The sequence below is a fragment of the Heterocephalus glaber genome, unplaced genomic scaffold, assembly GCF_053883595.1.
Source record: "Heterocephalus glaber isolate CG9 unplaced genomic scaffold, H.glaber_assembly_v1.0 deba00000331, whole genome shotgun sequence".
NCBI classification, from domain to species: domain Eukaryota; kingdom Metazoa; phylum Chordata; class Mammalia; order Rodentia; family Bathyergidae; genus Heterocephalus; species Heterocephalus glaber.
In genome coordinates, this window is record NW_028258142.1 from 64,283,050 (window position 1) to 64,301,079 (window position 18,030).

The 18,030-nt window shown below is 49.2% G+C and overlaps 1 protein-coding gene across 6 annotated transcripts in view; it reads left to right on the forward strand.

The window, feature by feature from the left end:
* The first annotated feature begins 3,649 nt into the window (after positions 1 to 3,649).
* Ptprm (protein tyrosine phosphatase receptor type M) overlaps positions 3,650 to 18,030 on the forward strand; it is a 675,227-nt gene continuing 660,846 nt past the window's right edge. For 2 of the 6 annotated variants that reach the window (XM_087189914.1, XM_087189919.1), the window contains exon 1: positions 3,671 to 3,832. In XM_087189914.1, coding sequence (XP_087046040.1) covers positions 3,760 to 3,832 — 73 coding nt within the window. In that variant the 5' untranslated portion in view covers positions 3,671 to 3,759. Of the gene's footprint in view, positions 3,833 to 18,030 lie in introns of all 6 variants that reach the window. The other 4 variants (XM_087189931.1, XM_087189938.1, XM_087189934.1 and 1 more) reach the window with 4 other exon arrangements.

Sequence of the window (18,030 nt, forward strand, 5' to 3'; positions counted from 1 at the left end):
GACTCCATTGGCAAGAGGGCACCCCCAGATGTACTGACTTCAACCTTGGAACTCAGAGGCATGAGCCAAAATGAAGTTCTTTCAACTTACTATTGTGTGGTAATGTGGTACCAGAAAATGGACTAAGACAGCGTTCAAAAGGAGAGTGAAATGAAGAAAGTTCTTGGTGAAAAGTTGTGTTCAGTCCTCTCATATATGAAATTAGGAGGTTAGGGGTGCAACTCGGTAGCAAAGCACTTGTCCAGCATGTGTGAGGCCCTGGGTTCTATTCTTAGCACTGCCAAAATTAAAATATGACACAGAGTCAGACAGATGCACAAGGTGCGTGTGAGTGAATCAGCGATCTGCCCGTCACGTGGCTGAGCCCCTCTGGTGTCCCAGTGGCTCGAACAGGTCCCTAGGCGAAGAAAACTGGGAGTGGGGTGGGTGGAGAGTCGGGGGCACTGCTCACTTGAAGCTGTGCTTAATCAGAGATGGACATAATGAACAGCCACATTTGCTCAGGGATTGGAGTTTATGCAGAGCTTTCACCTACAATGCCATTGCCAGGGGCCAGGAAGGGAGAGTGAACTATGTTAACCCCCAAGCTCAAAGTCAAACTGAGCTGCCCTCCAAATTCAAATTGAGCTCTTTCTGTCTCTCCTTCCTGCCTCCCTTCCTCCTCTCTTTCCCTCCTCCTTTCAACACACTATCCTTGGTAAACAGAGGAGAATGCATCATTGCGGAAACCTGCACAGGGTGTAGGTTTTTCCATTTGTATTTATTATCTCAAACAGACTTACATGATCCCCACGCACGTAAAGCTGGGAAGTAATCATTTTAGCAGGGCCTAGGAGGAAAACACGATGCTGGAAGAGTGGCAATCTTGTCCTTTCCCCTGGATTGTGACAGCCGATTGAGTGGCCTTGGAGGTATTTAAAGAATCCTCTTGTAGATGCTTTTTGGCAGCAGATGTGATACTTTGGATGGCTTCAGAACTTTCCACATGTGATTCACCTCCAAATTCATATCGCATTTGGCATAGGTAGGGTGGCTTGTGGTCAGATTAGTTTTCATTTTTTAGTATAGGTTTTGGCATTAATGGATTCAGAAGCAAAGTCAGGAACAGAGTCACTGCTGCCAAAGGTACTGTCCTTGCTTGAGCTCGGCAAAGCTGTGGCAGAGCAGGCACATTGGGCTCCTGAAGCTGAGGTGTGATCAAAATATACTGCGAATGATTAAATGTAAAAATATTTATTACAGTTAAGACACGTTGCTGTGAATCCCGCTCAAAATATTCTCCCTGCACTTTGAACACACTTGCCTCATCTTCTTGCCACTCTTTTTTGTCGGGGTGATACTCAGGGATTGAACCCAGGGCCTTCCCACTGAACTACATCCCCAGCCATATTTTATTTATTTTCAGACCGGGTCTCACTGTGTCACTAAATTGCCTAATTTAGCTGGGCTTGAACTTGTGGTCCTCCTGCCTCAGCCTCCCAGAGTGCTGGACAGGCACGAGGACCATGCCCTGGCTTATTCTTGCCCCTTCCTGCAGCAGTCCTGGAGTCCCTTCCTGGGTGTCTTCAGTTAACCTGTCCTGGCTGCCTTGATATCCTGAATGGAGTCAAAATGTTTCCCTTTCATGGTCATATTGACTTTGGGGAAGAGCCGGAAGTTGCATGGGGCCAGCTCTGGTGAATGAGGTAGAGGAAGACATGCCACAATATTTTTAGAAGTTTTCATTTCTGCTGGGTGGCTCTTGGCAGCAGCATTCATGGTATTTTTGTGGTTTTTAAAAATCCCCTTCCCCTCTTCTCCCTCCCATCCCTGCGCGTCTTGGACCCTTTCTCATGTGTCTCATATGTATGTATATGTTACATACACATATTTGTAGTGCATGATGATCATGTTCCTATGTTCCTCAGAGGGACTTGATGCACTCACCCCACACTTCACAATCCCCTTTTTAAATCTCACTCCCCTCCATTCCTCTATCTCTTGGTTCACTTCCCAAATGCTAAAGATCACCATATTTTTGATCATGTCTCATAAAGACACTCAGGAAAGAGGTCTTCCAGAACTGCTCCAGAAAGGGGCAAGAACAATGAGATCCGTGTGTTCAGATTTTAAGGGTGAATAATAGCAACGTGTCTCTTACTGTAATAATTTTTAAATTTAAACACAGGGTGTTTTGCCCAACCCTTGTGTTGACTTGCATCTGTCCTCGGCTCCCTTTCTGGCTCTCCCTTTTGGGGTGGCCTCCCTGGTTAGAAATCACTTGTACTTAAATCCCGACTCCCCAGTTACATCTCCCTCTCTCAGGGAGCTCAGGCTCAGAGCGGCCAGCGCTTCGCTGCTGCCTGGTCGGCATTTTTGTGAATCAGCTCCTACCCTAATATTAATCTCTTCTCTCCCCTAAAAGGTGTTGCGGAAGCAATGGCGCTAAACTGACTCTTACTGTACCTCCTCATCTGGATCCTCTGTACTTCCATCAGCATAAAACTCTGCAGGGAAAATCCAACTGAGCTCTGGTTGGCGTTTTGATCAAACTGGACAGACCACTTTCTCTCCTGGAGAGCCTTTTGAAGTAGGAGCTTCCCTCCCTATCAAATTTCATTTTGCAATTAAAGAGGAGGCCCAACAGGTGCGCATTTGGGTGAAGTAGCAGGGCGGGGAGGGTCCTAGTAAGAAGTGATTAATACGAAGACTTCCCAACTGCAGGAACTCCTGAACAAAGCCCCGGGTCCCCAGATTTGCCTGGGCGGTGACAGCCCAGCTCCCCGTGGGGTTTGCGCAGGGTCACTTCATCTCCTGGGTCTCTTCATCTCTTGGGTTTCGAAGGCGCCCGGGGCAGCGCTGTGCGGGGATCCCGAGTGGGCCGAGGACCTGGTCACAGCTGGGCCCCGCGCCGCGGTCCTTTCCAGTTCGCCGCTGCCTGCGGTTGCGTGGGCCAGGAGTCGGCAGCTGTGCGGTGCTGGCTCCGTGTGCTTACTACGAAGGAAATGGAAGCATCACTTTTTGAGAAATTGCAACGTAATTTTTTCCTTTTTACCGAAGCACCAGGAGTGTTTTTCTTGGTTTAATAAAAACAGTCATCTCAGACCCCAAATGCCAATCGCAGGTGTTTGCAGACACGACTCGCCTCTCGCTCCCCATCTTCCTGGTCTCCTTGCCCAGCGCTGTGCACCAGGTAGGGCGCCCGGTCTCGGCCCGGCCCCGGGTCCCCGCCGCCCCGGTGCAGGCCCCACTCAGAGACGCGGCTGCCCGCGCCGGGACCGAGCTACAGTCGCGGGGCGCCCCGCCACCAGCCTAACTCCGCCCGGCCGCGACCCCGCCGAGCTTGTGGCGGCGGCGCAGCCCCAGGCCAGGCCGGGATCGGGCGCGCGGGCCGCGGGGCGTTGTGGCCGCGCCTCCGCCAGATGCCGCGGCCGGGCCGGGGCGCGGGGTGCGGGCCGCGCTGCGCCCTCTAGCGGCGGCCGCGGCGGGCGCGTGACGTGGGCTCGGGCCGCCCCGGCCGCGCGCAGTCGGGCAGCGGAGCCCGCGCAGCCGGCGCGCTCGGCCTTCGGCGCCGCCCGGGGCTGGTGGTGCGGGCGCGGGGCGGGGCGCGCTGCTCGCGGCGCTCGGGCGGCGGCGGCGGGCGGAGCGAGCGGCGGGGCGGGCGCGCCCTCAGCTCCTGCAGGGCGCCGGCGGGCGAGCACGCAGGGCCGGGCGGCCGGGCCGCTCCGCACTTGGGCAACTGTTGCGGCGGGCGGGCGGCGCGGGCCCACGCGCGGCACCATGCGGGGCCTCGGGACTTGCCTGGCGACTTTGGCCGGACTTTTGCTGACCGCGGCGGGGGACACGTTCTCAGGTGAGCGCGGCGCCCCGCGGCCGGAGAGGGCGCCCGGGACGGCGGCGGGGCCGGGGCCGGGCAGGCGGGGCGCCCGGCGGGCAGCGCTCCCGGACGGCTCCCGCGTCCCCTCCGCGGCCTGGCTGGGGCGCGGGTCGTGGCCGCCGCCGGAGCCCGGGCCGGCTCCCGGAGCGGCGGAAAACTTTGCCTGAAGTTCCCGGCGGCAGCGCGGTCCTGCGACCCGAGCCTGCTGCGCGGCGCGGCCCGAGCGCCCGCCCGGCGACCCCGGCGGTCTCGCGGCGCCCGGGGAGCGGCGGCCTGGCCGGCGGGTCCCCCAGCTGGACCCGGGCGGCGTCGTCCCGGCCCCCGCCGTCCTGGCGACCCTGCCCGCCTTCGGCCCGGAGCCGCCCGTCCCCGCGCCTCGGCGCGCAGCCCGAGCAGCTCCGGCGCGACCAGCGGAGGCTCCAGGACCGAGGGTCCGCGCGGGGCCAGCCTGGCGGTCACCGGCCCGGCTCGCCGCCCCTCACGCGGAGCACGCGCGAGGGGGCGCCGGCCGCACTTCCCGCGCGCCCCGGCCTGCGAAGCTTGGCTGGCTGGTGGGTCTGGGGCGCGCCGGGCCAGCACAGTGGTGGCAGCGGACTTTTTCTCCCATCTAATAAAAAAGCCCGCTGTTTGGCCTTAAAATTGGGTTGCAAAATAGGTTTCTGTGTTTATTCGGGAGGAATGACTCAGACTTACAACATTTTCAGTGTGATGAAGGAGACTTTTATTAACAGCAGAGAGCGCATTTTAAACATTGAAGACATTGGCACGGGGAAGCAGCAGCGTTTGCACTTCGTTGGCGGGGGATCCAGGCGGCTCGTGCCGGTCCTGTCCACACAGGCACCGAGGCTGTGCTGTGCTTTGCCTAGCTGCCTGCGGGACCCTGCACCAAGCCCTCAACTTCAGTGGAGAAATACCCTCCGGGCCCCGCGCCCCCTTAGTTATCTGCTGACCGCAAGGCCGGAGGATTCTCAGATCCACGCTGGGCGCCTGGTGCCCAGGAATGGAGTTGCATGTGTGAATTTGGGAGCCATCTGACTCCTAAGGAGCCCAGTATGAGGGCTGCCCTGACGTTTTGTCCTCGTGAAGATCCGCAACTCCTTGCCTGGGATTTGCTTAAAGTTAGCTGTTTCAAATGCACTAGGATAGATTTTTAAATTGTGTGTAAGAAGGTGAAAACAAGCCTTTATGAGCCTAATTGAAGCCACGGGGCTCATTTCGTAAAAGGATTTCAGCCTCCAAAGTACGGACCCATGTCCTTGTTAGGGCTGATTAAATCAGTCAAAACAAAATAGGTGTTCACTAAAATCTATCCTGACTTTTGTCTTTTAGAGGAAATACATCTGTTTGAGTTATACCATTGCTGAAGGATCTTTTCCTTTTTCTTTGGAAAGCAGAGTTGTCCTGAGGAGTTAGTGGGTCAAGGACGAATGAAAGACTGTATCCATGCAATTGCTTAGAAATGGTGAAATTTTAAAAATTTGAATAAGCAAATTTCATGTGAAGAAGGATTAGACGGGTTGCAGTTATCATTCTTTCCCTTTTTCGTCTTTTAGGTAGCATTTATGTAGGTACTTACAGCCTGGCAAAAGCCAAGGTTTTCTTTTTGTTGTTATTTTTTTTTGTTTTTTTGGGGGGGAGGAATGCTGGGAAACTTAGTTTGATCCTATGAACAACATTGGTACTTGTTTTTTAGTATTCTTCCAGTAATTGCAATATCTGGCTGCTTTTCAGCTGACATGGGGATCAATTTGAGAGACAGAAGAACTAGATTGGAAAGCTCCCTGAGAGCAAAGCCCATTTGTTTGCCTTCTTAGTTTCCTGTAAAACACTTAAGATAGGGCTTTAGACCCACCAGGTACACAGCCAGTTTGTTGAGTGAATTATTAGTGCGAATCTGGGCCATTTGCAGATATTTAAATTGTGTTTGAATGGACCCACCTGAGAGCAAAGAGGCGGGACTCTTAAAATTAGGCCTGGTTTGCATTTTCCACCTGGGGTCTCCTTAGAGGAACCCCCCCCCCCCAATGGCCTGGAGCCTGGACCGAGAGGTTTAGGGAAGCGGTGGGGGATTTTGTAATTGGCCAAGATTTATTCTTTTTTTTTTTTTTTGATACTGGGGAATCAAACTCAGGTCCTTGTGCTTTTGAAGCAGGTGGTGAAACCACTGAGCTAAATCCCCAGCCCCATTCTTGGGACATTTTGCCCTTCCCCTTCTGCAGTGCCCTCCTGGCCACCTTTGGAGTGGATTTGGAAATAGCCTTAATCATTTCCAGAGGTGGACAAGACATCTTTCGGTTACCAGCATCTGAAATAGAGTGCTAAACTCATTGGAAGAGAAAAGAATTGGGAATTTGGCCCACTAACCATAAATATGTTACTTTAAAGTATTTTTAAAAAAATTTTTAAAAAAAGTATAGAAAGTATTTTTCATCTTCACAATATTTAATTTGCTAGGCAAAATAGAAGTTCACTTCCTGTCTTCAGGCCTTGAATGTTATTAACTTTTGTAAAACAAAACAAAACAGGTAGGACATGAGGAAGAAAGTTAGATCATTTTACTTTTGCTTAAACTTTCTCTTGGCCATAGTGAGAAGCCAAAGAGCTGGCCAGTTATTCCTCTTTGACCTCACTTCTTAAAAGCCAAGCCGTGCTGTATAATGCATAATTAAGTGTTTAGTTCTGCATTATAATGGGGCTGATGCTCTCAGTTTTATTAAGCTTTAGTTTGCAGAAATAGAAATACAGACTTGGCCTTTTCTTTCAGCTCCAGTATTTGTAATATGCTAAACCCTAACATAACCTTGTAACTCTCGCAGAGATTATTTTTCAAAATAATCTTTCCCAGCCATTTACGGGAAGACTGCTGAAATCTGAATCAAGTCCGTAGTTAATAGCTGGGCGCTCGGCTCGTTATGTAGGAGGTTGGCCCTGTGGAAGCCGTATGAAGGTACACTTGAACTCTGACAGCTTTTCCAACTCTTTATACATTTAAAATTATTAAAAAATAAAACCTTTTAAAAGACTCAGAAGAGTGGGGATAGATTTGTTTAGCAGTCTGATCTTTTTTTTCTCTTTCAGGTAACTAGTCATGACATTTTACATTTTTATGATGCTTATTCTAGATAATTGATACGAGGAAAATACTTCAAGTTTGAATCAGTGAGCTGGGGAGAAATATGCCAGGAAATTACCCTAATATTGTTAGTGTTACCTGTTTGTAAAGAAGGATCGCTTGAGCATAGTGATTATATGTTTAAGTCTCTGTTTTCTGGAGGTGACGTTATAGATTTTCAAATAAGAAGTTCCTGACAGGCAGTGATATATGGATATGTGTATATTACTTGAGGAGTTGGTTGTAAATGACCTTTCCTTAGCAAACAAGTAATTTATGTCCTCAGATTACATAAACCCTATTCAAATGAAAATAACCTTTCAAATTTGGGAAAAGTTGGTTTAGAATTTAAGCATATCTGGAACAATTCTTTAAATTGGCTTTATTTAAATTTTTCATAGAATGTAATATATTCTTGGAATTATTAGGCTATGGGTATCTATTTTGGTGAAGGAACTATGTTTTAGATAGTTACAGGTTTTGTTTCCTGGAATGATGTATTATCTGAATATCCTAGTGGATAGTTTTAGTTAAAGAGCCATACATTTTGATGAGTAATATACCTTTTTAACATTTTTTTAAGTGTAAAATTTTTCTTAACGGTGGTGTGTGTCTATGGCACATTTTGCTTTAATTCTAAGATTCCTCTCTTTGAAAACCAGCTCTCTCACAGACGTTTTTAGTTATACATCTTTGTGTGCTGTTTCATGCATACAATGTAGCACGTTAGGCTTATTTCATAAGCAAGGGATGGTTTAATTATGTTTTTCTTTTTTTTTTTTTTTGGTACTGGGGATCGAACTCGGAACCTTGTGCTTGTGAGGCAGGCACCAGAACCACTGAGCTAAATCCCTGGCCTGGGATGGTTTAATTATGAACATGCAATTTGCCAGTGAAACATTTTTAAGAAATACAAAATACTATCGAACCCTGAGTTATGAGAGGATGCAGTTTCTCCGGTTCGTGAACTACTGTGGTGCTTTTCAGTTTAGTCATCAGAAAGCCTGAGTTATACTGTAGCTCCCAGAAATCTCAGCAGAGAGACATAAACAGGGCTGGAGAGGAGGAAAGATTTAGTCACTCTACTTCCTGGTCCGTCATGCAGCCCCTTCCTGCTGGTGGGGCGTCTGGCAAGGCCAGGGCATAATTAAGGGGCTGGAGTCCGAAAGAAAAATCCAAGAAGAAAACAGGATGTGTCCAGGAGGATGCAGGCCCGGCCGGGCAGGCTCTGCACGCCCTGGCAGGCGGAGGTAGCCATCCCTCAGCCCTCTGTGCTGTGAAGCAGGTGAGGCGGACTGTCGGGAGTGACGCTGAGCAGGAAGGTAGCTGTGCCATCCTTCGTCGCAGCAGCTCAGGAGGGCTGGGGCAGTGGGAAGCTGGGTTTGTGCCAGGCTTCTCAGAGCAGGGCAAAGGCACGAGCTTGCCTGGAGTCCTCCTCCAGTCACTGCTTCCCAGGGCCCAGGCACAGTCTCCTTGGGGGCGGGTCCCACAGCACAGCAGCCGCAGGTGAGCCAGGTTTAGGGTCATCCTGGAGAGGACTTGTTCCAAAGAGGAGTTCCCGAGATGTTCCTTGGGCCACAGCAGCAGAGTCAGTGGTGAGGCTCCCAGGCTCCCTGGTGGAAGGAGGAGCTTGGGGCCAGGGCCCTGGGGTGCTAGGACAGCCCTCTGGGGCTCCTGAGGTGCTCCCAGATGCCTTGGGGGGCAGGGGGGCTGCGTAGGAATATGGTGTGCGTTCATTCGCCTGTTACCCTCTCGGTTGGTGCTGACACAGGGATGCGCAGCGTTGTGCAGCGACTTCTGGGAAACCACCCATGCAGTATTTCAGATAGTAGTCTTATCTGGAAAAGGCACGGGATCCAGCCAATTGTAAAACTAATACAAAAGTTTCCTATGCTTTTAGTTAATGTATAAGTCTAATTTAATTTTGCTTCAGTATTGGGATTTCCCTGGGTTGATACTTGGTATGGAAGATATTTGTTGCCTTGTTGTAATATGTGTAGAGCCCAGTGGGCTTATGAAAATAATGCCTTCAATGCAAGTAAATGTTTATCCCCCCCCACATATATTTGTGTGTGTGTGTACCAGGGATCGAACTCAGGACCTTGTGCTTGCGAGGCAGGCACAGTGCCGCTGAGCTAGATCCCCGGCCCTACATCTGTTTGTATTAGTTGTTTATAAGGGCCCTTGTGGAGTAGTAAAGGCCAAAGATAAGGAAGATACAGTTGCTGTGTCTTGGAAAGTTGTTTACTTACTAAGTCTCCAAATCGACTAAAATGCAATGAAGGGACTTTCTCAGAAAAGAACTGGGAATGAATTATGTAAGTGTTGGAGTTTTAAAGCGGAAATGTGAAACTTTGCCTTCAGAAATACACTCAACTTCCAGGCTGAAAAGGTTTTCCTTGTATGTCTGAAGTCTCACAGTGCATCTCCTAAATTAGAGCCTCGCTTTTCCATTAGGCACAAAAGGCATTGCCACCGTGCACCTGTCATTTAACACTCCAGGTAAAGGAAAGTGACTGTGATGTCCTTGGACGGATTTACCCAGAACACCTAGCTTCCGAGCTGCAGCTGATCACTAGGCGTGGCTGCTCCCCAACCACCTGCTTTGCCCTAAAGGCCTCCTGGACTCAGCTCCTTCACAGCTCTCAAGAGCTAGTAGTGAGCAGACCCTTCTCACTGGCCCTTGCATCTCTAACTGTTGAGAACAGTGGGAGTCCTAGTGGCACTAGTCCCAGACATAGTACAGTGTTGAGATTCAGCACTCAATGAGGGCAGCATGGAGCCCTCTGGAGTGATCTGGTTCATCTGCTTTCTTTTCCGCTTTGGCCGTGTGTTACATTGCTGTTTTGTGTACTGGGGAGACCCCGCTGGAAGGGGTCCTGTTTGTCAGCCAAGGAAAAGTGTATGACAGACTGTGGGGCCTTCTTGTAGCACATCCTCGGGAGCCGGAGCGCGCAGCTGTGGTGTGCAACGTGTTCAGAAGTGACTCTTGTGTACTGTGCTCACATTCGCGAGAGATTACTTTGATGGCATTGAGGTTTAGGTGTGTAATTCAAGTGGTCATTAAAACTTACAGGGACATGGGACTCACTTATTTTTCTTTCTTAAGCCTGAAGATTAATGAGTCACTGAAAACTGTTTCTCTGAAGCACTGTGTTGGGGCCTTCGTTGGAAGCGTGGAGGAAGGCTGTGGTTTACCTTAGGACTGGGGCTCGGAGGGAGGGAAGTGGCCTGGCAGGCTGAAAGCAGTGCTTGTGGGACACGCAGGAGCAAATGAATGAGAATAGAGCAGTCGGAGACGTCAAAACCACTAAGGCCTCAGAACTCCCCTCCAGGAACAGGCCACTGTCTTACAGTGATTTATCTCACCACGCTACAGCCTCAGCTGGAGCAGGAGCAAAGCATAAAGGCTTATAGAGCATCCGTTTGTTTTCAGATGGGCGAATATTCAATTTAATCTCCCTCTCCTATTCAGTATGCGGAAAGCAGATTTATGGCAGGCGGTGAGAAGAGTATGTTTTAGTCAGCGCACCTGTGGAAGTCGGAGGTCTCACTGCTTCTCCGTTTCCCACTGTGCAGTCGCAGTGGGTCCACAGGTGGGCTTGGACAGGGGGTGAGAAGGCTTTGTGAAGTCTGTTCCTAAAGGGCCTCTTTGATCTCTCAGTTTGAGTAGCTTGGGGTACTTTATTGGGTGTGATCGAGAAATACGGTAATGTTTAAAAACTCACTACACTGAGTTTGCCATGAATCTCTCTCAAAATATTCCCCTCACTTCAAACACACTTATCCCATTTCCTTGCCACTTTCTGAAGCAGTTCTGGAAGTCCTCTTTCATGAGAGTCTTTAGTGCATTGTCCTAGCTGCCTTGCTGTCCTGAATCCTTTCAGAATCCTTTTCCGGGTCATTTTGACTTTGGGGAAGAGCCAGAAATCACATGGTGCCAGATGCGGCGAACAAGGTGGATGAGGACACTGTCATGTCATGTTTTTGCTGTCGGATGACAGTGGGAAGCAGCATTCATTGAATTTTTTTATCACGCCCACAAAGACACTCAGGAGAAAGAGCTTCTGGAACTGCTTCAGAAAGTGGCAAGGACAATGGAAATTATAGTGTTCAAAGTGAGGAGTTTAGGGAGATTAATGGCAATGTGTCTTTTACCCTAATACTTTAAAAATTAAACATTCACTGCATTTTTGATCACACCTCCTACAGCATGTAATAATCACATGCTTGAAATTGGCTCCTCATGTTGTCTAGATAATAATTATAAAATAGTTTAAAGCATTTTTTGTAACATGTATGTTGATAATTATCAAATCAAATTATTGGAGTAGCGTGTAGTATTCACTGAGGAAATATTTGAGTAGGCAGGACTGGATGAAATTCCCTTGGAGAAGAAAAATCAAACGACTTCTGCTCAATGTTGGGTTTTTAATTTTCCCCCATCAGTTCTATCAATTTTGACTTTTTAAAAAACCATTTGGAATAACCTTATCAAGAGAACCAGGTGTGGGTTCAGTGCTTGGTACCATTAACAATTCAAGGGCTTATTGAGATTTAATTGCTAAATTTAAAGAAAAAAGTGTTTTCCTTTGTTAATGAAATATTTAAGTCATTAAGCCTATGATTTTATAGTGTATAATAAAAATTTATAAATCAGTTGTTGCTCTAAAGTAGGGTTTTGATGGAGTACTGATCACTCAAAAGTAGACTTTCCTGTGTGGCAGATTCATCCTGACTACTGTAGGAGAGCTTAGTTTCGTCGCTAGTACAGTATAAAAGAGCCATGGTATCTCTGCTAAGAAGGTTCCTTTTACTCGGATGTGGAGCGAAATGAATTGCATTTGCAGGAATCTCCCACCATGTCTGGGTAGCCTGGGCTCATCTTCATTATGGTCTGCTGCCCCTCGTCCTTCATCCCGTGTGGTCTCCTCTTCATAAAAAGAGGCTGCTCTGACCACAGTGTCATCACTGCTTTCTACTTCCTGACTTCTGAGAGCTAGCCTGCTGGTGTGCTGGGGAGTTTCCACCGTGAGTCCGGGCAGTGGTATCCACTGGCACACTCGTGTGTCATGGGGACAGAAAGGCCGGACACCTGCCCAGGCCTGCCACCAGGGTCTTGGGTGACGCTCCTGGAACAAAAGACAGGTTGACAATGGGAAAGCAAAAGCATTTCTTGAATTCAAGTTTGAGGGGACTTGAGAGCCTTCAGCCATGAGGGAAAGCTTTGTGTTGTGGCTTGAGGGTTGGGGCGGAAGGACCGCCATATGGCTGCCACTGGAGGTTGGGTGTGGCCTGCTGGGAGCAGGCCTCCCCGTGTGGCATCCTCCCTCCGGCTCGGCAGGGCCCTCCAGAATGAGGGTGGGGAAGGGCTGGAGTGGCTTTTCTGGTGTCCGTGGCTGGCTCTGGGGGAGAGTCAGTGTCTGCTTTGGAGTATCCAGTTCTGAGCTCACACAAGCTTTGTCCGTCAGCTTTGCGTTACTGTGACAAAATACCTGGAAACAACTTAAAAGCGGGCAAGTTATCTGAGAGGTTTGCACCGAGGTCCACTCGGGCCGAGATGAGGCAGGAACATCATGTTGGGAAGATGTGGAGAGCAAAGCTGCTGACCAGTGGCACCTGGTGAGCAGAGAGAGGGGAGGAGTGGAGGAAGGGCCCAGGGGGAAGACACAGTCTCTGAGGCCCTGTCCCTGTGACCGGGGTCCAAGCCACACTCCCTTGGTCCCTCCCTGCTTCCCCTCCAATCTCTGAGGCTCTGTCCTTTTGTCCTGGGCCTGCCTGGGTGGCGGGGGCTTGAGAGCACTTGGCTAGAGAGGCAGGGGAGGGACAGCAGTGGAACTCTACGTCCATCACGGAGCAGCCTGGTGGCCTTAGGCATGTCGTTTCCTTTTTCTGAGCCTCAGTCTCCTTTTCTGAAACAGTACCTTGCGGATTATTGTGAGGACCCAGTTGAGCATGGTACTGTGACCTCAGGGTCTCTGAGGTGCCAGCTGTGTGTGTGAGGGTCAGGACTGGTGGGAAGCGGCCCGGTGGCTCACCCTTCAGGTCCATGGTAGGTTCATCTGAAAAGGTCCAATGTCAGCACTGTGTTGTGCTGTTCTAACTAGGGTCAGTAGCTGTGGTGTGGTGGGTGGGTGCAGGCTGTGTAAGTGACCTGTGTGTGCGCATGTAACACGTACACATATCTGTGTTTTCAAACATGTGGCCAGTCTTTTAAAAGAAAACAAAACCCCTGATTAGCAAAATGATCACCCCAGCACCCCTCAGTGCCAGAGGAGCCACTGCAAGGACCCGCAGCCTGTTCTGGTTGAGGAGACCCTGGTTGTCTTAAGAGCAGCAGTTGGAGAACCTGGCCTTGTGCAGAATGGACTGCATGTCTCTGCGTGTTAAGGAAGAACTATTACATCTCTTGCTGCAATCAACCTGAGGCTTTCTGGTGTCAGTAGAGAAAATGCATTACGAAACAAGGCATTTCACAGGAGCTTACGTGCTCCATCCCTGTCTTCTAGCTCAAGGACCCCCAGTGAATGTGATATGAATCTGGAATTTTGGAGATACAGTGAAAGAATGCAGTTCGGGGTAATAAAACCAGTGATTTTGAATCTCTGAATTTGCAGATTTGAGCTGCATTTTGAGATGACTCATTCAGGGGAGATCAGGAGACAAGATAATCTTCAAGGTATTTTGGGAAGATTATTTTCCAGCATGTACTCCCTTATTTCAGGTTCACTGGAACATATGGATAGTGGAGAACAGTTTGCCTTAGGGCCCCTCTGAGCATGGACAAAAGCGTGGTCCTTTGAGTTCTATTGAGTCTCACTGACGTCAAAATGAGCATACTGGTCTGTTACAGCACTTGAAATTTCCACTTCCCTATTGTTTTGGTCAAGGAAGACAGGGCTTGTCAAGATGTAGTCTCTGGGAGAGGTGGCTCATTAAGTTATTTTTCATATGACATCCCTAACAGGCTGTCACCTTGATATGCTGACATCTTTGGATTCAGGTTTCTTACTCGTAAAATGATGACATTGGACTCAAGGTCTCTCCAGTCACTTAAACAGCATGAGGATTATCAAGTGCTTATATCTTATTGCAGATTCATGTGTCAGACAGCACAGTGGGAGAGGTTGGCACCTGGGTCTGTGGGTGGTGTTTGATTGGTGAGGAGGGGAGAAATGTCCAGAACGTTGGGACCCATCTGAGTGAGTACTTGGTAGAGTGTAGGGTGGCTTACTAGGAGGAAGTGTGAGCAAAGCACTTTCCAGAGGAGTTGCATAGGCTGGCTCTCCACAGAGCTGTGACAGTTGAGCTTGACTGTCACCTTGATTGGGTTGGGAGCCACTGAGAGGATTAGTAAAGCACACTTCTGAGGACATCTGGGTGGGTCATGAAAGCATGACCTTGGATATTTATCTAGTTCCTGGCCTCTTCCTCTCTGTGTTATTACTCTGCCACCACGAACTTATTCCGCCATGCCCTTCCACCATGCTGTTCCTGCCTTGGAGCCAGCTGATCAGGGACTGAATCCTCTGAAACTGTGAGCCAAATACGTCTCCCCTCCTTTCTTAGGTGGCTGGTGTGAGATCATTGTGTCCAGTGACGAGAAAGCTGGCCAATGCAGATGCCTCTAAGAGCAGTCCACCCTCGCCAGCCGTACTCGACACTGTAGTCACATTCACTGGCGCCACCCCAGGCTCTGCAGCAACTGGTCTGGGAAGGCCTATGATTTTCATTGTACATCTTAACCTGGATCAGTCTCATTTCAGGGACTTAGAATTGAAAATAATCGCTGATTAGCATATGTCAGGCACTCATGGTGTGTTAGGATATTCTCAAACTTGTTGCTGCTCTATAGCTACTGAAGTTATGCCTGAGAGAATGGTTAGAGGCTTTGGAAGGGCAGGTCGACTGCATCCCTCACCAGTGCATGCCACCTGAGCCCCCATCATGAGCACAGAGTTAGTCACCTTTTCCTGACTTAGGCCACCGACCTGTAAGAAGAAGCAGTTCAGAGGTTATATAGTTGGAGTGGTGTGGAGTTGCTGTGTGACATGATGTACGGTCTCTATGATGAGCTTCTGGGCAGATTTCTTTCTCTGCCTTGGTACCAGAGAGAGGTATGTTTCCTCCTGGGGAATAAGTTTCTTCTCGGGGACACAGGGGATGACATAACCCACCATGCTTCCCTCCTTTTTAAAGAAAGCCAGGTTCAAGTGTGTGTTGTGTGGCATCTAGAACTTTCCTGTTCAGCAGCAGACCTCAGTCGAAGCTTACTGTGTCAAGTGGGATTTGTTGACTTCTGTGTTGGAGAAGGACGGTCCCCAGGGCTCGACACTGTGAACTTGGGTTCAGAGTCTTCTTCTCCAAGCATCTTTCTTCTCAGTGGAAATCCCACTGGGAAGAGGGAGCCCTTCCCAGCAGTATCCACTAGTCTTGTGACTGATTAGGCTCCAAGGAAAATTAGGCTCTGCTTCCGGTGGAAGAGAGTGAAGTGACAGTGTCTGGCGAAACCCCCAAACACCCGAGCTGTCACCTGTCTATACATCCTGGTTCCTGGCCTGATTCTTAGTCTATTCCCTTTCTCTCTTCCTTCTAATATATTTGCTGTGCTTCATCAGTCATTATAAATGCACTGAATCTCTTTGGAACTGGGTGGAAGTGGCAGAAATTAAATGAGGTCTTAATCTTACCTTTGAGTCAGTGTTCCAAATGCAGGGTGTGTGTGTGTGTGTGTGTGTGTGTGTGTGTTTCTTTCATTTCTTAATGTTGCCACAGAACACATCCATAGCTCACTGAAGGTGGAGAGCACAGGTTGGGTACAGAGGTTAATTATAGCTCAGCTCAGTAGTTCTTAAAGTTGTTCAATCTCTTTCAATCTTTTGGTTAAGCAGACTTTTACATAGGTAGCCAAGCATAAAGATTGTTGGCTAAACAGTATTTTATGTGGACAGAATTTTCAATGAAAGGCTGGTTAAGCTATTGCTGTGTAACAGACCACCCCAAAACTCAGTAGCTTAAAACCACCACCACTGACTATTATACGTGTTCCATGGGTGGTTTTGCTAAGCTGAGCTTGGTATACTCGTGTACAGGTCTCTGCTTGGCTGATCTTGGCTGGGCTGTCTTGAAATTTTGGGGTTGGCTGACGGACCCAGCTGGCCTCTTCCTTGTGATGGTTGATTATTCATTCTCCAGTTGGTAGAGTTTCCAGAGAGAGGAATGTGCAAGAAGGCTGCGTGGCTTGTGCTTGGGAAGGGTACCTTGTCCCTTTGACATTCTTCTCCTGGCCAGAGCCGATCCCAAGACCAGCCTAGAATCAACGATGGGGGACGTAGACCTCACTCTTCAGGGCTGGGGCTGTGGGGCTGCATGGGGAAGGAGAGGTGGGAATTGAGCCCCACTCAGGGGTGTCTGCCTGGGGACCTGAGACACCCTGCCTGGAAGAGCACAGTCAGGGAATTGTTGGCAACATGAGAAAAATACGCTGGGCTTTGAAGACACATGGAAACTCACCCCTGCCATTGCTGTCATCTGAAGGGGAAGTTGTAAACCCCTGAGCTTGGTGGCTCATCTGAAGTATGGTCATTCAGTGTCATTGTGAGTCCTGGGTGTGGTTCCGAGGTCGCAGGAAGGGACTTTCACAAACCCGGTGTCTCAGGGGCCTTGTGAAGCTGTGATAGCCAGATCGAGCCATGTGCTAGAGTGCCTGGTCCAGCTGTGAGTGTCACAGGGCCCCTCAGGCCAGTCTGTGTTCCATGAGCAGGGTGCTCCCTGCCTCCCGGGTCCTCCCGGGTCAGCGCCTGGAGTAGCTGCTGTCACAGATTGTGTAAGCCATTGCCCTTTATGTTTTCCTGCCTGTCAACCCCAAAGAGGATGGTTTTTCCCAGCCTCAGGTTTCATTTTGTTTGTAATCCTGATTGATAAAGTGCTGCTGCTTTTACTGGTTTCCCAGAAGCAGAGGAAAAGGACATAGGACAGCTATATGCCACCTTGCTGCCAGGTCCTTTTCATGACACATTTACTTCCCAGAGCTGTCCTAGAGGGTGACAGTGGCACCACAGGGTTGGAGGAGCCGAGGCCCCAGCACATGTCAGGGAGTCCCCCGATGGGCACAGCTGGTCCGGATCCCGGTGACCTTTTCCTTCTGGCCTCTTGGGTCCAGAGCCTGTGTTCTTGTTCCCACCTGTTGAGCCCAGAGTGCTGTCATAATTGTTAACTGTGGCTTTATATTTAGTACAGTTTCTCATGTTGATGTTGAAAACAGTTGTCAAGTTGTCCTGGCCCCGGGCACCGTGTACTCACTGCTGTTTTACAGCCCTCTGAAGTAGCACATGAGGAGGAAGAGTACTTAGGTTCTTAGGAACTGGAATACAATTAATTGATTTTAGAGATTTATTCATGTTTTTTATGAACAGAGGAGGGCAGAATGTTGTCTTTGTAGTTTTGAGTCCTCTAGATAAAAGTGTTTTGTAATTTCTTGTGTTTTGTATCGGATGTCTGGTTAGATGAAAGGTTTAAATTTTGTGTTAATGGCTCGGTGCAGAGGAGCATTGAGGTCAGTGCTCGTCTATTTAAAGGCCTTTTACTTCAAGTGGAAGTGAGCAGGCCCAGGAGACCGAAGCTAGCCGCCTTCTCTAGGCCCAAATGCATTCTCATTTGAGACTTGATCCAAGTAAAGAAGCAACAGGTCCGTATTGGAAGGATTTAAAACAGCCCATTGTGCGGCGTGTGAGTGTGCTCACCAGGGGAAGGCGCTGCTCGGTGTAGTCTGCAAAGGCGAGGCACTTGGCTTACTTAAACCCCTTGTGTTGGTAGCATCATTGGGGAGAATTACATTGAAATAATATGTGTTATAACAGATGGGGAATTAGTGAAGATCAAGGAATATTAGCACCTTGCGGAGTGGGTTATGAAAAGTTATGGATTTAGATTTTTTGGTAACATTATTTAAGAAATGATGATGTTCAACGGATGCAAGTTTATATGTAAGTACTGTACTTATTTGGGGAGGATCCCTGACGGCGGAGAAGGCTGAGGTGGCTGTTCTCACTGAGGACCGGAA